The sequence below is a fragment of the Agelaius phoeniceus genome, chromosome 7 (assembly GCF_051311805.1).
Source record: "Agelaius phoeniceus isolate bAgePho1 chromosome 7, bAgePho1.hap1, whole genome shotgun sequence".
In the NCBI taxonomy this organism is placed as follows: Eukaryota; Metazoa; Chordata; class Aves; order Passeriformes; family Icteridae; genus Agelaius; species Agelaius phoeniceus.
Genome location: NC_135271.1, coordinates 25,849,446 through 25,871,951, shown reverse-complemented (window position 1 = coordinate 25,871,951; position 22,506 = coordinate 25,849,446). Strand labels below are relative to the sequence as shown.

Genomic DNA, 22,506 nt, shown 5'->3' with positions numbered 1-22,506 from the left:
ATGTGGTTCTGTCCTCATCTCATCCCAAAACCTCTCTATTCATTCAACCTTCAGCTTATGCTGTTCTGGCCCACTTCCACTGCAACATCTCTGGTACTGTCATTTGGTTACGTCACACAGCACAGGGCTTGGACTGCCTATTTGAATGCTAATGTGAACTGGTGGGGCAGTTTTACTGCAGTAATAGTCCCCTTGTGCTGTGTGATGTCATGCTGTGGTTTAGAGGTATTTTTATACTGCCTTTGCTTTGCAGTGATTTTCAGTAATACACACCTCGGTGGGTAGATTGATCTGTTATGATGGTGAGAACATCGAGTACTTGTACTATGTTTTATGTGGTCTAGGTAGGTAAGATCCAGGAAACACTATTTGGTTACCAAGTAGTACAGAAAAGGGTACTTTGCAGAAGAGCAGCTGTTTGGGGAGCGCTGCAGAGCCACACACCCCATTATGCAGGTTGTGTGGCTTTGCTGTACCACGGCTTGAAGAGTATGGGCTGTCAGTGTATTGAGGTGATGGGTTTCTCTGCGTGCTGCGTTTCCTGCAGAGCAGATATGGTGCTTGGCAGTGCCTGAAGGTCTCTGTATGGTGTGACAAGGTGTGCGTGAGGTCTCGGGTCAGTGTCTGAAGTTCGGGGTGGGCAGCTGCGTGCAGGTGTTTCACAGCTTCGTGGGGCAAGGTCTGTGCTGTGGCCCCGGTCGCTGCACAGCCGAGCAGGTTGGACACACTTTCTCTCAGGTGTATTTTGTGTGCCACAGGGCCCGCTCGAAGCGTGAGGGATGCTCTGTGCCTACCGCGGTCCAGCCCAGCGCCGTGCTGGCGGGAGGGCTGCTCGGCCAGCGGGGCACACAACTCTCCGTGCCCGGCAGAGCCCCTCACTACAGCGCAGCATTTCACGCCGGTGGTCGCTGCCGCGGACCGGGCTGGGTGCTGCGGCATGGGTGCACCCTGGCTGCCCGCTCCGCACTGTGCGGCGTGCACGGGACACCCATCCTCCGGCCGCACGGCAAGGGCACCGCTGCCCGGGGCGCTGACCCGCGGCCCCTTTAAGCCCGGCCCGGCGCTCCGTGCCCCGGGCGAGCGCCGCCGCCGCCCGCGGCCGCCCCGCCCGGCCCGGCCCGGCCCGCGCCTCCCGGAGCGCCGCGCGGGGCGGGGCGGGCACGGCGGAAGGAGAGGCCGCGGCCGGGCCTCGCTGCCGGCGCTGCCCGCGCTCCGAGGCGCAGCCCCGCGGGAGCACCTGCCGCCCGCCCCCGTGGGGCCGCCGAGCCGCACCTGCCGGCGCTGCCGGGCCGGGCCGGGCGCCGTTCGTGGGCGGGCAGGGCGGGCATGGCGGCGCGCTGAGATGAAAGTGACCGTGTGCTTCGGGCGGACCGGCATCGTGGTGCCCTGCAAGGACGGGCAGCTCCGCGTGCGGGACCTGACCCAGCAGGCGCTGCAGCGCTACCGCAAGGCCCAGGAGAAGGTGAGGGGCGGCCGGGCCGTGCGCGGAGCCGGCCCGGGGAGGGGGCCGGCGGGGGGAAGGCCCGGGGCCGGCGTGGGGGCGGCCGGGCTGGAGGGGCGCGGAGGGGCGGGTGGGCTGCCGGGCCCTGCGGCCGCGGGGACGCGGACACTGTCCCCCTGCCAGGTACTTTGTGTGAGCAGCTGATGCCGGCGGGCGGGGAGCGTGTCCCGCTCAGCTGCCCAGCCGGCATGGCTGTTACTGCTGTGCGTGTTGACTAACAAACTTGAAACAGACAAGAGCATAACAATAAGTCACTTTCATTCAAGCTTGTGTTTTCTGGCATCAGCTGCTCAGTGAGGTGCTATCTGCATGGGAAGGTGATTTCCTTTACATGAAAGGGGCTCTAAGTTTTTCTTTGGCTGTAGCTAATTGAGCATAAAAATATTTTTTCTTTTTTTCTCCAAGAGGCAGGTGCTGAAGGCTAATGGGGTACTGTTCAGTGTTGATTAAAGGCCTAGTGTTGCAAATACTGCTTTGTGGAAGAGATTCCAGTTACAAGCCCTGAATTAAGGACGTGCAGTATTGTGTTCATCTTCCTAAAATGTCTGAGTAATAAGTACAGCCAACATCTTAAGGGCTCTGTTTTGTGACATGTGCTAGTTTCTTATGGGCCCAGTCAACTGTTTGATATCCTGAATGCAAAACTGGAAGTAAATTCTTGTTCCTGCAGGTTTAGTTTGAGAAAAACTTGCTACTGATATGTTAAATACATCATGAACAGCTGAGACTGATCTAGTAGAGATTGCTATTGTCTCCATGTTGGTCCCTCTGAGCAAGTGTCATACTTTAACCTGCCTTAAGACACATAGAGCTTGACAAATATTTTGTGTTAAAAGTAGTTTTTCCTAATGATGCTGTTTGTGTGTAATAACTACAAAATGCTTATAGAATTCTTGGTGCTGTTAGAGTCAACAGTCAGTGAGATCTTTTGCACTGAACTATGGTTGAGAGTACTGAAATTTATCTTCAAGAGATTTGCTTTATCAGAAACAGAATTACTTTCAGCTGTGTTGAATTTAGAAATTTACAAATTGATTTCAGCTTCTGATTTGTGCTTGTGATGACATTGAAATTAGTCTCATGATGATGGCTTAAAGGTGGCCTACAAAGCCTTTGTATAAGTAGTTCAAATCCCTTTCCTCCTCTACTCTTTATTTACTTTTTATTCCTTTAGAAAGAAGTAGAAGGGTGCCTGCCTTTCTAGGTGAAGCCCTGACTGTTCTAGAAGGCTCAACAAGTAATTATAGGATAGAAATTCCAACAGTGTGAGAAAGCTTCAGATAAATGCCAGACACTTAAGTGTACTGCTGTTCTCATGCATTTGTAACCAATTTGCTATTAATTAGTATCTAAAGAATTTTTTTAATGTCTAGTAATAATCTCCTGTGTTCTCTTATGCCCTTTGGGTATGAGGTCAAAATCATCAGCCTTCTTTATAGAACAGCCAGAGGCCAGAGTCCATGTTTCTGACCTTGTATTTCTTCCTTTGCAAATAAGCTTGGTGGCTTTTTTGGTTTTTTTTTTTTCTTTTTTGTTTTTTTTTTGGCTTATTTTCTTATAGAAATGTTGAGTTCCTTATTCTGCATCATAGGTGGACAAAGTGGGTATGGGCCAGTTTGTTCCAAAATTGCTGATCACTTTGAGTAATGGCTTCAGAGCTAGAGTTTACACAAGGATGTGTAAAGAGGCAGAGTGGGGGAGCAGCCTAAGGACTTGAAAAGCAGAATAGGTTTTCATTCAAGTCAATAAAAAAAGTTTTGTACCTTGTGCATCTTCTCTCCCTCCCCCTTGCTCACTGGAAATGTAAACAGTTCTTTTGTAGTGCTTTGATTAGCTGGCTTCCAATCTACAAGGTTTGCAGTGCAACTGGCCAAAAAGATAAATTTCTTGTTATCTTGACAAGCATCATTCAGCATTAGATTGCTTTCCTCGGGGAAAATTTGAGGTTGGTAAAATAGATCATATAGATGTCTCAAACATTTAATTTTATTACCTTTTGGAGTCTTTTTTGTCTGATGTAAATGATGGATTGGGTGTTTGCCACTTTCCTTCTCTTTGCTCTTTCTGAAATTAACTTTCTTAAATGTAAAATCTTAATGGGAATGGGATTATCTCAAGATAATCAGCTAAAATGTGCTGTGAGGTGTGCACATAAACAGGTGTGTGCTAAAGATAACTGAATATTTGTTTTTCTTTTCAAAATATTTAGAATGTTTGGAATACTTTGTGACAGAATGCTGCTTTTTCTGTTGGCATGTTAAGTGTTCTTTTTGTAAGTTTTTTTGAAGTGTTAAAATGTTTTAAAAGAACTAAGTGGAAAATTTTATTGTTAAAGTGCCTGAAGTATTTGGAGAGGGAGGGAGAATTGATAGAAGGAATATCTTTCATAGTTGTAGAAGGGAAAATGAAAAAGGTAGCTAGGATACAAACTTTAGGAACTTTTTATTAGTTATGGTACTGTCAAATACCACAAAAAGGTTTGAGAGGCTCTGCATTTTGGGAGTTGTCCTGGATGTCTATTTCTGCTCTTACACTAAAGCCACTTGTCTGGCAAAGGGGAAGATACAAGATTAGACTATTAATTCATGTATACTGTAAAATATTTGAATACACATATACAAATAAACACTTTTGAATTGGTTTAAACTACTTTACACTTCTTTATATTTGTAATGAGAGGAAAGTTGATGCAGTAAATGGTTAAGTCTCTGGTTTCTGTGAGACTTTTGGTAGATAGCTGAGAACTTGGTGGGCAGTTGCTTATGTAGCCTCCTGTGTTTCCTTAGCAAGTTTGATTTGGTTTCTTGACGGGACTGTGTTGGCAAGGTTTGGTCACAAAGGCTCAGTTGCCTCAGTTAATGAAATTGCTTTGTTAACTGAACCAGAACACTGGACCAATTTAAGTTGAGAAATCAGACAGTAATTGTTTCTCAATGCTACTGAATTTAGTGGCTTTTAGAGGTACTGTAGTAGTTCCTGAATGGGCAGATCCTGTCTGTTTCACTGGAGGATACAATAACTGCCTGGAATGAAGACTTATTTCTTATAGTATCAACCAAGAGATTTCTGTGGTCTAGGATTTTGTGATGTGAATAGTCATAGATGTTTAAGAAATTGTTTCTCAATCAGCTGCTTTTGTGAGGATTATAAATAATTTTTCAGGGAAGTCACTATCATCTCAGAAAAGTGACTTGAGCAGAATGAAGTTTGTTGGAATTCTTGTGACCCAGGATCTTCTCTTGTTGCTGTTTAGTAATGTACACTAAGGCTTCCTGCTGACAGGTAGATGCAGTAGGATTAATGATTCCTTATCATCAGCCTAGCCCCTAACTTGATATTTTGGTGCCTTGGGGAGCAGTTGTGTGTCATCTGTTGCATTTAGGATTCTTTGCTTGAGTGAGAACAGATGTATTGTAAAAGAGTTGAGTTGCTGTGCCTGATCCTGGGTTTGCTTCTCTGTAGCTGTAAGACATAGCCTTGGATGCAAGTCCTTGTTGATTGTTTTTCAGTCAATTATCAGAGGCTTTTTTCCCCCTCCCCCAGGTATATGAATGGGAGGAAAAAGTTCTGGGTCAGCATGGGAGGGTTCCATGGGCTCTTGTGATGTTAGGATTTGCATGGTCCTGTTGAAAGCAATTCCTTAAAATGCAATGAGGTTAAATGCACTCAAGGTAGATGCTCTGTTGTGCACACATCTCTCCCCTTGGAAATGCCGTTCTCCCACATTTGAGGCAACAGTTGAATTTCCAGCTTTGCAGTGAAGACCTGGCTCAGCTGGAGATCTTGCTTGCTGTCTCTGAGGCCTTGAATGTTGTTGATACAGAAAGTGATGTCTGCCCAGGGAAATGAGGCTAGCAAAGTGAAATCCACTGTGGCTTTTTCTTAAGCTGCAGTGAAACTTTTCTGAGGGAAATGTGTAAAACATCTTGCTGCTCCAGATGTTCTTTATCTCTCTGGAGGAGCCAGAGACAGGGAAGTGGTGGTTATCATCTTGTGTTCATTTACTAGTGTTTGCATATATGGCGCTTACCTGCGTGGCTTGATTGAAGTGACTACTTTGGCTGTCTGCAGTCTTGTTCTTGGAAGCCAGCTGAGTGAGTGGGACATGGAAGTCATGTAGCAAAATTAATAATCACTGTATTTGTGGTTTAAAATTTGTCCCTTTAGGCACAGTTAAATTCTTGACTGGCTCACTCTTAACAGCCTTTGTGAGCTTTCTTTGGGAATGGGGATGGAGACAGTCAAATATTAGTTGCCTTGTCTTTCTGGAACTTGATCTCCACTTGCAACAGGAGCGTGTCTTTCCATTCATGAGAACATACAGAGATTAACTCCAGTTAATTCTGGAGTGGTGATGAGTATTTTGATTTGCAGTCAGAGTGAGCAGAAAGCAGTAAGATAGTAGGTTAATTCAAGAATGGTGTGGTTTTGATTAGAATGAGAAAAAATAGGTGATTTGGGTTGTATTGATGATGCTTCCCAAATTAGATTCATTTAGAGAGCTAGTGCTGCAGGTTGATTGTTTATATAATTTTGTGAGTTCTACTAATAAAATACTTTCTCAGTTTCTTTCTGCTCCTGCTTGCCGACCACATGACAATTAGTGTTCTGGAATTAGGTATTGCTGTTGTAAATCAGCCAGCAAACAGAAGGAGAACTAAATGTTCCTGTAGTTTCTCTAAATATATTTGGGATAGGGAGAATGACAATTTTTTTGACTCTAATGCTTAACAAAAGATGTTTGCAAAACCAGAAGACTTTTTCAGAAGATATATGTGAAATGTTTTGAAAGAAGTCCTTTTTTATGACATTTTTTCTGTTTTGGGCAAATTGTAAGTTTTTAGTCCTTCATAAAGGCAGAGTAATAGAGTTGTATTTGTGTGGCTCTTGTGTACTTTTGTCTTGGACCTGGTCTCTAGGCTTGGTATTTTTCCCTATCCCAGCTTGTTTCAGTTTATTTTATTTTTTGATCTAATAGGCATGGGGTGAATCCATAATTTTTGTTTTACCAAAACAATTCTAAGCTCTGTCTTCAAGTATTTTTTTTGCTAGAAATTATTTTAGCTCTTGATTCCCATACTTTCCTTAGTATGCGTAATCAGCTACAGTATGTTAATGAGCTTATACATTGTTTTGGCAACTGATAGATTTCAATGAACAGCTTGATTATCATTTCTGCATTCAGCCTTTGGAGTTGTCACTATGATACTCTAGTAAAAAATGAGAATAAAACTTGATAGACTGCTTTCTCATTACTATTGTATGAGTTTGAGTAACTGACTGATATATAGGAATACAGGCTATATGAATAGGGAAGGGAAAGAAAATGGAAGGAGACAAATGAATTCAGAAACTCCTTGTTTACCTAAAAATGCTAGTGGTGATATTTCATTGAGATTGGGAACAACTTTCAAGTGGCAGAACTTTGGGTTAAAAATTTTAAAATTTTAAATCCTTAAAAATTTTCTGGATCACTTTTACAGGGACTCAGAAAAATTGAGAGTTAAAAAGTGCCTGCCTTTTAATGACTTTTGTGATTAATCACAAAAGTTTAATCACTTTTGTGTCAAGTATCTGCTGCTGTGTTGTATCATAGCCACTAGTGTTGAGGTAATGACATTTTTGGTAGATTTTCGGGCTCCTTTTCTCACAGCTGCTTATAATCTCTACAGAAAAACTGCCATTGAATTTAGATTTGTCATAGAAAATGTCTTCTAGGGCATTATGTACTTACATAACATGAAAAAAAAGTTTGATCACCTTTTTCCTTATAAGAATTTGACTATTGCCAGTAATGGGCTTTTGGCTGAATACCGAGTTAGCTGATGTTAATGTGTTTCAGGGGAGCTCAGTTGAAGGTAGAGCTGGATAAAACTGCTGGAAATTAAATAGGCAAAATGAGAGTAACCTGACCTGCAGTGTATGTGATTAGAGTGGGTGTCTATTTTTTTTTCTCCCAGATTGTATTTATCAAATTCTGAACACTATTCAGCTGTTATTAATTGAGATACAGCGAAGATTGGTGTAGTAACTGAATGTTAAATCAGTCATAGGAGGAATCCACTAAAGAGCAATACAGAGTTCTAAGCAGCGACTGCTTGCTGTTGCGCTTTGCCAAGTTGAAGATGAACTCTGAGTAGACTTGTAGGAATTTGTGAAGAAGGAATTCAAACCTCAAGTGGTATTTCTGGCATGGGATGGAACTGGGAGGTGCTTTTGCTTGCTGCATAAAATGCAGTTTTAATTGTTTTATTTGCTTAAGTATCTGAAAATCGAGGGTTATGATTTTTCTGATATTTTCTGAAAAACATAATGTCTTTAGTTTAGCAGATACAGCCATTTGGGCGTAATGTTTTATGTTGTGTGACTTTACTTTCCTCTTTACTCATTCAGCATGATAGGTCAGTTGAATTGCAACATACTGTGCTGTCTGGCATCCTGCTACTGTAGCAGCAGATTTCCTCCCCCGTTGAGCAGAACATTCCTTAGGCTTTCCTAATGATTCGAATGTCAGAGCTGCAGCTTTCCTAGGCATGAAGACCTATTGCTTCATTATTATAAACTCCCTCTAACCCCCTCTAAACATGCCTGTGTTTCATCCTTAATGAATATGATAACACTAAAGGTCTTGAGCAATTAGTATCATTGAAAACAGATTCTGCTTTGTATTTTCGTATTCCATTATTGAATCTTATGCATAAGGATATACCCATTTTATGTTGGGGAAGTGACTGAACAGAAATGACAGGCTCATGTGAATGGCTTATTGCTAGAAATTGTCTTGTAAATTCCACTGGAGTGGGCAGTGCCCTGAATACATTGTTAAACTGAGAAAGCTGCTTCATATGAGAAATTCAGAAAATCACCGTGTTACAAGAACTTTTGGGAAAAAAGACTCTGCAGTATTTGTGTAATATTGTGATTAATAAGAGCACTTTTTTTTACCCTCAGGGTATATGTTGCTGTGGTAGTTCTGTAAGCCCTCTTGTCCCTCTTGTCAGTACTTTATTACTTCCATTGGATTACTTCAATAACTTATTTGTAAAGGAAACTTAGTGTTATAACAAATTACTGTTTGCACTGGATAGGACATTTTTGGACTGTTTTCCTCACTTTAAAGAGAAAGTACGTAAGACTTGATTTTGTAAGTGTTTTGGGTTGTTTTTCCTCTTTATGCCTAATCATTGTGCTAGAGACATCTCCATCAAGGGAGCTATTGTAATGTTTTAATGTAATCAGAATGTCTCTTCTTTCCAGTGTAAACCTGTAATTGTTATGTCACCACTAAATACATCCATTCAGAACTGATGACTTGGCTTTCTTGTGGCAGGTGCCACAGCGCTGCTCAGGCGCTTGGCTCGCTCTTTGGAGCGCTCCTGAGGTGGGAGGTTCAGACAAGTTGCTCATTGGTTTCCCAAGAATGCAACATTTGTTGCCACAGGGAGACTTCTTACCTCAGTGTTTTTCTTTATTGGCTGTTGTGTGCATGAAAAAGAAAACTACAGAATGCTTGAATGAACGTGCTTCTTATGGCCTATAATAAGGATAGCATTGGAATGGAGGGTAGATAGGGAGGAATATGGATGATTGTACTCTGCAGAGACTGAGAGCTGGAATCACAGAATGCTGTCTGATGGGTAGAAGCTAACAGCTGGCACTGGACTCACTCTTTTTCCTGGCTAGGAAAAGACCTAAAAGATGGGGCTCCATCAAGCCAAATGATTTTGCAGTACAGCTTGTCTGGTAGAATAGAATGTTTTTCAGATTACCAATAAAATACTGTCGATTGGTAAATCATAATACACACCCTCTCTATAATTTTCCTTTACAAAAATTCAGTAATTCTTCAATCAGTAGAAGAAAATGGACTGCTTAAAGGAGAATTACATGCAATCCAAAGAGCAGAGACCTGCATTCCTTGAAAATTGTGTGTCTTTATTTTTTTACTTTGACTAATCAGTTTCTCCACTTGTATCTCATTCCTAAAACCTTAAAAGACCTTCATATTTTTGTAGAAGGTATTATCTCATTCTCATCAATCCATCAACAGCTGAGTTGGTCTTTTTTGGCAAATCTAAACATCTGAATTATAGATTCTCTGAGAGGAGACAAAAAAATCCTTTATATAATCGTCTCCTGCTTCTTTTGAGTGACAATGTACTGTTCAAGTAAGAGTAGTTCCAGCTCAAAAGAAGTCATAATTCAGCGGGCTGAAAAGAAGTTATAATTCAGCAGGTCCAAGTTTGGACCTTTGAAGGAGAGATGAGTCATAAATCCTGGTGGGTTAATCCTGTGTATATGATATATTTGTTACATACACATCCCGTGTATATGCTGTATTTATTCTGTATCCAAACCCTGGAGCACCCATTTGTCGGCCATCTTACAATTAAGGGTTATTTTTTTGTACCTGCTCTGTAGCTTGTCCTCATGGCTGGTGTGCCAGGGGCACAGGCAGACTTCAGTGTGTCTTTATAAATTTTGGTGATGTCCATAGTAAAGTAGCTCCCTATTTATGTTTCTCTTCCAACTACAAGTTTTGAAGCCGTTTAGTCTTTCCTAGCCTTCATTTTTTTTTTTTTTAGTCTTGCAATGCTGGATGTCATTAATGGTGATAAGACCAGAATTTCATGGTGTATATCTGAGGATAATTCCATGGTTTTTCAATATTTTAAAGAGTTTTATTACTGCTAAATGTAGGCACTGGTCACATCAGTTCCTGTAGGTTGAGCATTTTTTTGTTGAATGCAGTTCATTGTGGTACAGTTTGCCTAAAATGATGATGATGATAATTTTTTTAAATGCTCTGTGATAGTCTGTTGGTGGGTAGTATGTTCAGTGTTAGAAAGATTTTCACTAACATTCTTTGCTTGGCAGGTTTTATTTCTGACCACAAGCCAGAAGCGTAACCAGACTACAAATTTAAAGCTCTAAAGGCTTTGCTCTTATTGGTAGTGTTGGCTGCAGGCTGCTTGGGATACAGACCCTTTGTAAGTGGTGAGTTTCATGAACAAAGAAGATAGAATGCGACCTAGAACTCTGCTTAACTAACTTCGTGCAGAGCTTGTCAGAATTCCGTGTGCCATCTCACCCTGCAAGTCCTTGCAGAACAGCCTTCCTATGGATTCCTGGTTGAACAGCTATTAAAATTCTCTCTTCCAGCTGCAACTTTTTCTCTAAGGCTTTCTTAACTATTTCAGTAAGGATTTTCATGGAGAAGTTTCATCTCAGAATTTTTTTGATCAGTCCTAGATATTAAACACAACAAGGGCAGGACAGAAATACAACGGTGCCCGAGTAGGGTAAGCAATAAAGAAAGCTACTTGTGACAGTGTGTCTGTAGCTTTTCTTGAAATAGAAGTAATTCAGGGGTTCTGCAAATCTGACTGAGGCAATGTTGCAGCAGTTTCAGTCTAGAATGCTCATTGCTGCCTTTCTCTTTCAAAGGTAGTCGGGGCCTTGCAGCTGTGCAGTGAAAATTGTGCCTCACTCGATCCCAGGCAAAACCAAATGACTTCCTCTAGCTTGTGTCATACTTCATCATCAGCAAATTGGGGATGGTGCTGCATCTCACCTGTACATTTTTTTTAAACTGAAACAAGCTTCTGCTTCTGAAATACATATTCCCAAAGTCTTCCATTTCCTCCTTAAATTATTTCTCTAAGGAAGTTTTCTTCATTATCTTGGTTTTTATTTGAATTGTGGGTTAGTCTACTTGAAAGCCTGTATGGAAACCAGAAGTCATACAGGAATTTTTTTTGCTAAGTAAAGACTCCAGAGGGCTTGCTTTTAGAAAAAAAAAGTGCAGTACTTGTTAAGCTTGCAGGAAAAAAAAAATGAGGGAAATATTGAATACATCAATCAAATGTTTATATATTGGGAGCTCTGTGAAATGCTGTTTGCCTCCAAATCACGTTCTTTCTACTCAGACTGAGTTAAAAAGTTATTTGCAGTAACAATGATTTTTGTTAAGGTATAATGATTTTTTTTGAAAAAATAAAATAATTGGCTACAGTAGGGGGTTGTCAGCAATTTATTAGCTTATTTTTGCAAGGTAGTTTATTTACTACTGAGTACGAGTTGATTTATGGAAATATCTGGTCTATTCTGGTGTGTCAGAAAAGTATCATACTTTGCTTTGACTCTGGTTTTAATTGTATTTTCTTTAGGTTACTCACTCTACTGGGATTTCTGTAGAAATTCAGTATTTTCTCCAGGTTGCCCCCCTGACCCTCCCTGTTCTATAGAATGGGTTACAACAGTGTACTAATACATAAAATTTGTTTAATTTGCATATTTTTTGAAAGTCTGTTTCTCATAGTTGCCTTATTTAGCAGATATGTTTTTTTTAGTAATACTGGAAATTTGACTGTCATCTTCTGTTACTGACGCCTCTCAACCTGTTCTTTGTCTGCTCAAAGAATGGAACATTGGAGAGGCAATTGCTCTCTTCAACTGGATTTTCCCATGTTTTTTTTAGGGTGGAAGGACTTGCTGAAATTTTTCAAGGACTGATGAGAGTTAGCATGCTCAGCCTCTACAGAATTAGGCTCATTTGAAAAACCAAGCTGCTGCCAATTCACAGTTAATTTTCCCCTGCTGGCTGTAATAAATGTATCCTGAACAAATGTTTCAGGAGTTCCTGGCATTATGAGATACAAAAAGAAAACTCCCTGAAGAGCTGGAAACCTGAAGTAGTTGTTTTGGGTGACAGAAAGGAGAAGGTTCATTGACATTTCAATATTGTGCATAAAGACCAGCATTTGCATAGTAGTAGTCATGATGCAGGTGTTGTTTAGATTGCAATAAAAAAGGGAGATGTATTTTTTTTTTTTAGGAAAAGAAGTACATGTGTGTGGAAAAAAAATTTAGTGTTAGGGTTTTTCAATGATAAATTATGACTCTTCTCTGTGAGGCAAGAAAATTTGCACATAAAAATCCAGGGAAGACTTCTGTATTAATGTTTCAGGAGCAGTTATTTGGATAGCTCTCATTCAGCTGCTGACTGATGGGAGGTACTAACTTTACCTGAGAAATCCTCAAGGAAACCAGTTCACTGACTTCCTGAAGAGCAAAATGAATTCTTAATTTTTGCTCTGAAAACTCATTATGCCTCATAAATGCTTAGAAGAACACTCAGGACCTGTGCATTTTAAATATATTACTTCTAAGGGTGTTTTCTTCCTTGATAACTGTTACCTGATACCCTGAGTCTGGAAAATGCTGGTTTAGGTAGTTTTCCATTTAAATTGAATTTTGTATGTTGTGGGGGAGTAATTGCTGCAAGTGAGAATGTGAAAGGAGTAGATGGTTTGTGTTTGTACATTCAGGGTGCTTTTTTCTTATTAGGCCCTTCATGTATTATTAAAAATGTAATGCTAAAGCTGGACTGCATCTTTCTCTGGTCACCTCAGGTCTGTGGTAGCTGTGCTTGCAGTGTGATTTTTTTGATTATTTTGCTGCAGCAATATTCAGTACCATTTAACTCTTTAATAGTGTCTGAATACATACTTTGGTTGTTTTCATTTATGTATCAGGAATTCTGCAGTTATATATGTATCATATTCTTTCTTGTCTGGTGTAACAAAATATATTAATTGATATAGTCATTTTATTAAATAAGCTGTATTCAAAGACACTAGGAAAACACTAGGTAGATTTTTTTTGGTAACTTTCTATGTTCCAAATATAAAGTACATCTGGCAGTATGAACACATTGTTTGTCCTGGTGTGACACAACTTTGAATGCAGTGAAAGTGGAGGGGTCTGGCTTATTGTTTGTAGTGCAGTTTGTTAATGGCTGGAGATAGGAAATGAGCATCTCACTAAATGGAAGTCTTGGTCAACCTCTGACTCTTGCCTTAAGGCTTTGAGAATACACAATATGAAAAAAACCCATCTTCTTTCCAGATGGCTGAATGCTTGATGTGTCTTTATGTTTAGCTGTCATTCAAATGTGAATGCTGTGGTGATTATAAGTGTCTTCCATTTTTCTGGTTTGAAATGATCCCTTTTATGCATTGTGTGTTTAGAGATTAACTATTTGGTTTATCAATATGGATTTTAGAGTAAAAAAAAAAACAAACCCAGCTTGATCGTGTAGCAAAATCCAGGATGCTGGTGTTCATAAGCAGACTTGACAGTGAGGGTCTCGGTGCAGACCAAAGTAGTTTTGAAATAGATTGTAGTGGACTATTAACATTCTGCAAAATGTTGTTGCTTCAGTTTTGAAACATCTTGTGTGTGAGAAGTTTCATGCTAGTGGTTCTTGTTACTGAAAAAATACTATTCTGCAATCTGGCAAGAAAAATTTTGATGAAGGAGGCTTTGTGGAATGGAGTTTCTTTTAACTGGGAGGAAAAAAGCTAGACTTAACTTTCGAGTGGTGAGGTTGAATCATGTATTTTCATGATGCTTGAGTTCATACTGAAAGATACAAGCTACAGTTTAATGATCAAGCTGTTAAATAGTGTTGTAAGCTGAAGCACACTTAGTGGATTTCCAGGCTGTTTTTCTTGGAGTTTTCTGTGTGTTTTTGTTTTTGAACCTGAAGTCATAGTTAGTGTAAGAGATACCTTTTTAATAATGCAGCCAAAACTGTTGCAGGTTCTGTAGGAGTCCAAATCACTTACTTTGTGAGCATTAGACCAGTAAATACTGATGTTATATGTTTTTTTTATTAACTGACATTGGCAATGTCCTTAGTAACCATTTAAATAAGTGAATGGACTGCTTCATTGTATATGCTGGTTTCCTTTTCAGGCACTGCATATGGTGATAAAATTTAGTGGAAGTAGATCCAATTACTTTGCTGAAAAGCTTTCAGCATCTTGTGGCTGAACTTGTCACCAACCAGCTCTCTACCTGTTTTTGTGTGTGAGAGTTGGGAACAAGGTCTGATCATCCCTGACTGAGGAGGAAGCTGTTACTCTGCAAGTCCTATTGGCAGTGCATTGTGGTAAAATGTTCCTGTAACATGCTTAGGGTTGAGCATTCTTGTGAGTAATGGCTATGTTATGTCCACTTAGCTGTAGGCATTTTCAGTAGATCGTTGTTTTATTTTATTTCTTATTTCTGCTGGTGCTTGAGCATGGCATAATATGTGGAGCTAAGGTATGTGGGTACAGTTCTGGAGCCCAAAGAGAATGAATGAGGTAGCTGACTGAAAAGTAAATTGGCCTCATCAGCAATGATGGATGACATCAAGCTGCAAATGAAAATGAAGTTTGTAATGGCATCTCAGGACTGATGCAAAATATATGCAAGTACAGCATTTAAACAAGTTTGCTTACCAGCTGTTTTCATTTTTGCTTTATTGTGGGGCTGTACTGGCTGGATTAAACTTCTGTAATGAGGGTTTTTTTTCCATGTGGCCCCCTTGCAACCTGTGGGTTGGAGAAAGTTGCTACCAAACAGTAAGTGGAACATGTGCCTCAGGTGTCATTTTTCACATTTGGGCTAAATGTTAACTTGACCTACTTAGACTTACCTGTCAGTTGTTTTGCAGTAACTTTGGTGCTGCCTTCTTTTTTCCTCTGAAACCTGTGAAGATGTTTCTTCCCAGCTCTTGTGATTCTGTTTTCCTGAAGACTCTTTGAATACCAGAAGAAAGCAGCCCTTTGGGATAAGGGCAGGGCAAACCCTTATGCACCCTTAATTAGTAGTATTAAATTACAATGAAAAAGTGGATAATCTCACTTTCTTCACTGTTTTTTATCTGGCTAAAATCCCCTTCATGTGTTGAGGTTAGGCATATGGCATTTAGTTTTGATGACGTAGTTATTCTGGCATGTTCTGTATATCAATCAGGTGAAGGTGGAAGTTGTTCTCAGGAGCCTTGTTTGGGTTTCATCCAGTTCCATCACTTGGCTTTGGCAATATTATGTTTAAAGGTAGAGGTTGTTTCAGCTGTTTACCAGGTATATTTGCTGTATCTTGGAAGTCAAATACTAAAACTTACCCATGTTGTACTGTGATGATATGAATTTTATTAATACAGCACAAAATATGGCAGATTATATAATACTCCCCACAGTGTAATATTGAACTGCTAAATATTTATATTACTTCTTAAACTTCCAGATTATTTTCTTTCAAACAATAGTCAGAACCACTGAAGCTGACTAGGCTTTATGGAATTAGGCAGTGCTTGACTGTTTGTTGTGCCTTGAGAATATTATTGACCCCCCACCAATTGTGTTTTCGCCTGAGAAGTAAAGGGAGGAGAGAATCTGGTTCATTTAGTGTTTCACATGAGAAGGAAATAGGTTTACAGCGTCCTCTAGTACCGATCTGCAAACCTTGCTCCAACACCTGTATGGTTAAACCCCTCTCTTTCCCTCCCTGCACAACCAATTTTGAGTCTATTACTTTTCACTACCACCCTTTAATTTTTTTCTTTTTTTTTTTCTTTTTTGTTTTCATTTATAATGAACTTCTGCCTCACAGGGAGTCTACTTACATCTTCTAATGCTTTGAAAATTTAAAACTACCCTGGCTGTCTCAGCATCTTTACAGCACTGGGTCTATGATTGTTCCTTATGGCTTGATTTTGGAAGACAGTCACTGAATGTAGTGAAAGGTCATGTAATTTCTCTGAGTGAGCAAAGAGACCCCAGGTCCACACTTAACTCCTCTATAAGGATAGCAGTGAGCTGTGCCTGCTGGGAGGTACCATGGGGAGAGTTGATTAGGTTGATATGGGCAGTGGTACCAGTGGGAATTGGTGACATTTCTGAAATGGAACAGCTTTGGATGTGTGAGAAGGGAGTGGTAGTCTGACTCCTCCTACTGACACTGCAAATCTGGCAGTCTTTGGCAAAATTCCTCCCCAGTGTCTGGTTGGTGATTGACTCATGCAGGAAATAGGGTGGTACTCCAGCAGAAAAGTCTTGCTGTTCTCTGTGGAATTCCCAAAAATGCCCAATGGCTTTCTATAAGGAATTAAGGATATGCTCCTATCGTTTACTGCAATTCTTTTCTCACTTGACCTTTATCTAAAGCTCAGTTTATGTTAAAAGTTTGACAGGATTCAAGCATGCTTGGTCTGCATTGTCTAACAAGCATTTGTTTTCAGTTTTGTTTAGAGTCTGGTGTTACTCAATCACATCTTTGAAACTCTCAGCTGCTTCTGATAAGCAGTCCTGTGTCAGGTGCAAATGCATTAATCACTTTGTCAAAGAAAGGCCCAACAGTTGTAAATAAAACAATCTTAGATGGTTTCTAGATGCAGTGCTGAAGTGCTGGATGCCCTTGGAGATGCGCATCATTTATCATTTTTTGTTGAAAATCTCGTATCCTTCAGTGCTGAGTTTGTTACAGGCTTGAATTGTGTTAATTTGCAGCCAGCCTTGTTTTTATCTGTAGCTGTACTGAATGATTTGAATTTAAAAGATTATCAGTTTTTGTTGGCAGAATAACAGCATTGTTCACTCACTTAACCTGGACTTCACTTCTGAAATACGCTGCTCTTACACATGTGCCTTTCTTTAAGTTTTTTTCCCTTCTCATTTCTATGTGAAAAATGATAGTTTGAAGGAGTAGCTTTATAGTTCTGTCTGCCCACTTAATGTTGAATTTCAAGAAATCATCCTGTGGTCTTAGCCCCCCCAGTGTTACCTTTAGGTAATCAAACAAAAAGCCAGATGCAGTGCTAATTAATTACTCGCCAGGTGCCTGGAGCTGAGAAGCAGTTTGCTTATTAACATAACAATACTACTCTGAATATTGTAGATAATATTTGACATGGAGGACTTGGGATATGAAAGGTAAGCCTTCAAATCTTGTAGGTTTATTTAGAGGTGTTTTGTTCTAGAATTTTTGTGTTAATTTGCACAAGGTTGAGTCTTTTGTGTTTCTGCATTGTTGAAGCTGTCTAATCTAATGGACTTGAAAAGCTAAAGGATATTCTTAGTTGATAACTGAAGATCAGTTTGTACTTATAGTCGTATATTTGTGTAGTTGTCTTGGATTCAGTGCCTGGCATACAGTGTGCTCCACTTTTAACTGAGGCTTTGAAGGGGAGGTTTTGGCTGGTTGTTACAAGTGCAGTGTGTAGACCTCTGTCTAAATGTGTATCTCCAGCTTTCTTTGTAAAACTAAAACAGGCTTACGTGGTCTTCTTAAATGTTGGAGTGTAATGTAAAGGTGGGCTATGTGATCCTCTGCTGATATATTCTCTGCATCCTGCTTTATTCAGGTAATATTCAGACAGCTATATTCAGAGAGTGGTTTTTCATTCAGATTCAGTATAAAATAAGAATGATCTTATTTTTGAAGGGTTCTCTAGTGCTGCAAGTCAAGGACAAGTTGGAGTGTCAATTGAAATAATCTGTTGGTCAGAGTACAGATATATAAATCTTTTTGGATTTATATATCTGTACCCTGACAAACAGAATTCCATGATAGGGGGATTAGAAGCAGCTTTTTCTGTTTTCTTCCTCAGACTGAATATGGGAGAGTGGTATTTTTCGCCCCCTGCATATTCAACTGTCAGGATAAGCCAACTCTCTCTTCCTTTTCCTTTCTGACTACAGTGAAGTACTTTCTCTGCCTTGTAGAAAATGAAGACTTTATTATTAGTACATAGTCCTAGTAATTTCTCAAAACATAATAATTTAAAGATGGCTAAAGGACAAGAAATCTTCTAGTCCCTCTTTGCCAAAACTATCTTGGAGTGCCAGAAGAGACTCACTGTCCTTCCTTCTGCTTTGACCTACAGTATGCAAGTGTCGAGTGACTCAAGTGGGAGGGACCTTTTCGCTGTGCTCCCCTTGTTTTTATAGCCTGTGTGAGGAACCTCCACTGTATTCATGTTCTGTGGTTTGTCTACTAGGGTCTCAGGTCAGGATCTTTATCTTCAAGTGTAATCTGGGACATTTTTAACAGTTGCAACTGTTTCTATAACCTGTGTACCAGGTTCCTTGTAGCTCGCATCTTGACCTTGAGAGCTCTCTGTTAGATATCTAAGCCCATCCTGCTGTAACGAGGTGGCTCTTATAACCAGTACTTGTTTGAGTTTCTGTCTTCCCAAGGAAAACACAATGTGTTAACTGTACATGAAAATGAATCAGAAGGAAAGAAGTGCAAAAAGGATGAGTTTTATACCTCCAAAATGAAGTTTGGTATATGGTGGTGTGAAGAGAAGAGATGAAGACAGAAAGAAGTGATCATCAGTCCTTGCTGTTGTGTTTTGACTTCTAGTCATGGTGATACTTGGTCCTGTTAATTTCTCAGAGCATAATAATTTGAAGATGGCTAAAGATGAAGAAATATTCTGGATCCCTCTGGTGACTAGGGATTGACTAATGGTATTTTGGACCATTTAGCATGTCAATGATAAAGCTGGTGGTGAGCTGTACTTGTGCTGTGTTAGGCCTCATTTCAAAGACTAAAAGGAAGCTCTGCTTTTTGCTTGTTCACTGTGCCTGGGAAGAGCAAGAGAAGATTTTTCGGCTTTTTTCGGGATTGGTAACAGATTGTTTTTGTCACAAATCTCTGGTAGTCCACTAGCTTCATGCAAGAATTGTTTGGTTGTCTGTTTTGTGCTCTTGCCATCCTTAAGGGCCAGCAAGGCACTGTGACCAGACTGTGCAAAAACTGTAAGTGCCCTGAGATAAAGTCAATGTTTCTGACAAAGATGAATGTTTCTCTGCTGACCCAATCTGATTAGTTCCCCTTTTGACATCAGGTTTTTAGTGCCTTCAAAGACAGAAACTTTAAAAATTGAATATTTAAAGTGATCTTATGTAAATTACTGTTTTCAGAACTCCTTTTCTACTTTCTACCATTTGGCTATATCACATCTCATCATGATTGGAAGAAAGAAGTGCTTGAGGGAAGATTACATTTTCCACAACTAGTATTAATAGATAAAATGAATGACTCTGAACAGAAATTTAGTATGTGTGAAAATACATAGAATGAGGTTTAATTTTTTAAATAGCTTGTTTACAGGGAATAGTTTCCTCTACTATAGTTTGAAAAGAGATCCTTCTAAATAGTAGGAGAAATTGGGTTTTTTTGAAGAAAATAATCTTTAATTCACCTCATTCTTGAATATTTAATTTATTCCTTTTAGGAGTAAAATTTCTTCTGTGTTATCTTACTGTGTGAAGAAAACTTCCTAACCGATCTAAAAAAAATCAAAATGTGTGCTTTGGTCAGAAGCAAAGTATCATGGGTATAACAACTTAGACTGGCGTTACTTCTTGTGATTGTGTTTTGGCATGAGGTTTGAAAGCTTGTTAGACCTGCTAAATTTATTGTGAGAAGGGAAGAGCTTTGTCTTCCATGTACTCACAAGTTTGATTGCTTGCAATGAACTTCTTTCTGTTCCCCATCACCCCGCCAGTTAAGGGTGAATTCCTCTCCGAAGATCCTTTCCTGTGCGGCTTTATTTTTATAGTACTTTATTTCATCTGGAGGACAGATTAGGAAGCATCCCTTACAGTCACCTTTCTAAGACTATTTCTGCTGTATGGCCTTCTGTGTTTTCTGTAGCTTTATTTCTGGATGCTTAAAAGTAGTTTCTCTCAGAGCAGACTACCTTGTCCTTTGCCCTTGCCTCAGCTTTAATTTCTGTCCTTGAGCTCACTCGGTATAGATCTTTCTTTAATATTAATAACTTGAGAGAATGTGTGTCACTCCAGCTGGTAGAAGGCTATAAAGAAGTTTTATCTTCTCTCTAGCATCTTGCAGCATTTTCACTTCTAATACAAGCAGAGTCAGAGTGTTGGTGAAGGAGAGCAATAGCACTATGAAATACACGAGGAGTTTTATTTTACTATCTCACTGTGTTGTAGCATGTTTCTCTTCCTTGTACTACCTTAAAGATTTCTGCTGCTTTTGAATTTCTAACTGGAAAGGGTTAAAAATGTGTTGGTTAATGTTATGCTATAAAGACAATGTAATTAATTAGAGGTAAGAATTTATTTTTTCAACCGTGAGACCTAGAAATATGAGCTTGTAACGTCCTCTGTTATGTGTAATGTAAACTAAACTCTGGAAGCTTCCTGAGCAGTGAAACCTAAATATTGCTTTATCTCTATTTTTTGAAGTTTGTGAAAAGACCCAATTTGTACTCAGTTCCAAGTGTGTGTGTAAATATATATATGTGTGTATGATGTATACTCATGTACTTCGTATAGGGAGGTTTATTCAGGTCAGGTCTATGCCAGGAATTGCTGCATTCAGTAATGTCTGGAACAGACTTAATCTCTTGTGCAGATAGCTGTTCATCTTTGATTCTTAGAGAAACTTCTTGTGGCTCCTTTTATTCCATAAAAATGTTATGTCTGTAACCTACACTATTGTATGCAATGATACAATTCTACATTTGTACATATGAAGAGAGTAGAAGTGGTGGTTGTTTGCCTGCTGTAAGGATGGGGTGTGATGCATATTGGGGCATTTGGTTTTTTCCTTAGGGTTTGTCTTAGGCTGTACAAGGACATCAATGCATGCATGTTATGTTGTTGCTGAGCTCTAACTGTTCAGCTCCAGATTGCGATAGTCTGTAGTGTGCAATGTTGGCTTTGTGATCAGTTCTTGATTTTGGAAACTCAGTATTCATATTGCTGTAGAAACAGAGCCCCATCTCTACTACAGTTGAAGATGACATCCCTGTTGGTGGCAGTTGAGATGAAATTTGAATAAAGTACCATTTCAGGCTTGTTTGGAGGTGGTTTTGGTGAGCGAACCAAAAATGCTTAAGGCTCTTCTAATTCAGCGATAAACTTTGAGAAGGATTTTGAGATCAGGTTTGAGGCTGTGACCAATCTCATCCATATGTTCCTCTCCAAGCTGCTTTTTGTGCTCTGCTGCCCAAGCTGTGGTCCGAGAGTAACTAATACTTAGTGCTGTTTGGCTATGTGTAATGAGGCTACACTGTGTAGCCTTAAAATGCTTATAGAAATCATTAAATACTACTTAATATATTGAGGTAATGCATCAAATTGCAATTTAGAATCTAAAAATGATTAAGGGGTAGAATACCTCTTTTACTGACCTTAACCTAAAATATCTCTTTATCAGAAAATATTTTATGATTATGGGATTTTTAGTTTTACTTTTACTGTCTAAGTGACAGAAAACAATATGACCAGAGGCCTCTCCTTCCCCCAAGTTTGACCTAACATTTATTCCCTTGTTGTGTATGTGGAACAGGCATATATTATTTCCAATTTAATGCTGCATTTCGTTGAAGTCTGTTTGCTCTAGTGAAGCATTGATGTGGAGGTACTTCAGAAATATCAGGACGAGGAATAATTTTAAGTCAGTCCTATTTCTGATTTTTTTTAAGTGCATCCCATTGTTACTATATTGAATTAAAAATTCCAGTAGAGGGTTTGCTCTTAATTTTACGCGTTCTGCAGAGTGGAACAAAATACAGCATCAAACAATAATTAATTGTGAAATCATTAAGTGGTGGTGTTTATTTTATTGATGGTCAGCTGAAACATATTTAAACTCATTTGGATTCTCTTGTTCATTAACAGTCAGAAATACCAGTGTGGATTGTAATATTTATTAGCTATGTTGCTTAGCTTTCAGAAAAGGAGACTGGTACTTTTCTATTGGAGTTGGGAACAAAAAGAATCAAGAATGCACTCCAACTTTCTGATACAAAAAAATGTGAATTTATTGATTTGTTTAAAAACCTAACAATAAATGGGAGTGCTTTAATTATAAATGGATTGGTTTTTCATTTGAGTGTGTATGTTGACTGAAAATAAATGTGTAGAATTCTTGAACCTGTTTTAGACTATTTGAACAGTGATGGTGTTGTATTAGGTGGCAAGAGCTAAGTCAGGATTCTGTGACAAAATGAATGTCAAGCCCATTTTTTAAAATTTATGTCACTTCTCTGCCTACATTGCACTTGTGCATTCGTGTGACCTGGCTTTAATTTAACATTTGGTAAATATTTGCATAGTAATTCCTCAAGTGTTCTCCCACACATAAAGGAAATGATGATAAACAGCTTTTAAGTGGCTTGATGTTAA

General features: G+C 39.4%; 1 protein-coding gene across 4 annotated transcripts in view; it reads left to right on the top strand.

The window, feature by feature from the left end:
• Nucleotides 1–1,136: 1,136 nt before the first annotated feature.
• The window catches only part of PARD3B (par-3 family cell polarity regulator beta), a 392,348-nt gene continuing 370,978 nt past the window's right edge, over nt 1,137–22,506 (top strand). For 3 of the 4 annotated variants that reach the window (XM_077181321.1, XM_077181319.1, XM_077181318.1), the window contains exon 1: nt 1,137–1,462. In XM_077181321.1, coding sequence (XP_077037436.1) covers nt 1,343–1,462 — 120 coding nt within the window. In that variant the 5' untranslated portion in view covers nt 1,137–1,342. The remainder of the gene's footprint in view (nt 1,463–22,506) is intronic. The other variant, XM_054636392.2, reaches the window with a different exon arrangement.